Genomic DNA, 1,312 nt, shown 5'->3' with positions numbered 1-1,312 from the left:
ATTGTAATCTGTAGATGCAGCATTTGAACACAGTAACTTCGGTATTGTGATGCCTATTACAACACTGTTGTTGTGGTAGAGATACACGGAGAGTGCGGGGGCTTAAGTGGCATAGTGTAGTTCACCACAATATGCTAATTGACAGTATGCGCTTAAGGAGAACACATGGTTATAGCAACCTAACTTGATCTGATGCGTGCGCTTCGTGGCAGTTATGGTTCTCTAGTGGGAACACTCCTTGAAAACCTCTTATATGGCTCGTACAGAATCGCTGAGGTTTCCTCTACAATAACCTCAAGTAAATTATCCCTACGGCGTCTCAATTACTTACCACTTCTTCAAGAAGGTGGTGTAGCCGAGGGCGTTCAGTCCGTAACCATAGTTGAGGCCGTACGGGCTGAGGCCGTACACGTAGGGGACCCGGACAGGGTGGGCGTCCACCCGGTGGCTGTAGCTGACGCCCGTGGTGCGGTAGCCGAACGGGGTAGCCACGTTGTGCACGACAGGATTCACCTGCTCCACGCGGTGGACGGCAGTGACGGCGGCGGCTACGGGGGCGGTGTGCAACGTCGAGACAGTGCGCACGGTGGGGTAGCCGGCCACAGGAACGCCGTACGTGGGAACGTACACGGCGAGAGCGTTGCCCAGCAGAGCAAAGAGGCACAGTACCTGGAGGCGAAAATATGGCGTGACATTCTTAAGAAAGCGGGATGAGAATGAAGGGCCAATAAAGAAATTATTGAAAGGTAGCATGAGACTGGGGTAGAAAAATTACTAAGCGCCGACACGAACAGTAATAGGGGACCACATTCACAAAACTGTTGTCTGTGTGATATCGGTGCAGTATTCTGATTGGCCATACAAACTTTCCTACTCTGTTTACAATGGAAGGATTTAAGTAGGAATTCGAAAGTATCTACAATACTTCTTTAACACTACAACTGCACCCCTTAAGGAACAAGGAAATCGATAGCTGCTCCCGGCATTCAGACGTCCGAAGTTCTGAGATTTTCGTGTAGAGGACAACGCAGTGAGAAGCTACTTACGGCAATCATGGTTGAGTTGATTTCTTGTAGCTCTGAAGGGTTCGAAGAAATGATGATTTTGCATTGCCGCTCAGTCCAGTTTTATACTCCGCGTCAGGAGCGAGAAATCGTTCTGTCTGCGTAGACTTGTATTTCTTTTTTTTTCGTGCTCTTTCGGGACGTGCTGGCAAAGGCCGAAGTCAGTCTGACGATGGTCCTATTTTGCACTTTGAGATTACAGTCCCCCTACGGTTTCTTGCCCTTTTTTGATCAGTTAATAGCATGTA

The 1,312-nt window shown here is 48.8% G+C and overlaps 1 protein-coding gene across 1 annotated transcript; it reads right to left on the bottom strand.

Annotated features, from left to right (window-relative positions):
• Nucleotides 1-327: 327 nt before the first annotated feature.
• LOC144119774 (uncharacterized) lies at nt 328-1,055 on the bottom strand. The gene is made up of 2 exons (XM_077652315.1): nt 1,047-1,055; nt 328-669 (listed from the first exon to the last, which is right to left on the bottom strand). The coding sequence occupies exons 1-2, from the start codon at nt 1,053-1,055 to the stop codon at nt 328-330; spliced, it is 351 nt and encodes a 116-aa protein (XP_077508441.1).
• Between the last annotated feature and the right edge of the window lie 257 nt (nt 1,056-1,312).

Source organism: Amblyomma americanum, chromosome 2 (assembly GCF_052857255.1).
Source record: "Amblyomma americanum isolate KBUSLIRL-KWMA chromosome 2, ASM5285725v1, whole genome shotgun sequence".
In the NCBI taxonomy this organism is placed as follows: Eukaryota; Metazoa; Arthropoda; class Arachnida; order Ixodida; family Ixodidae; genus Amblyomma; species Amblyomma americanum.
The sequence above is the reverse complement of the archived record's forward strand: the minus strand, read 5'-3'. Positions and strand labels throughout refer to the sequence as shown.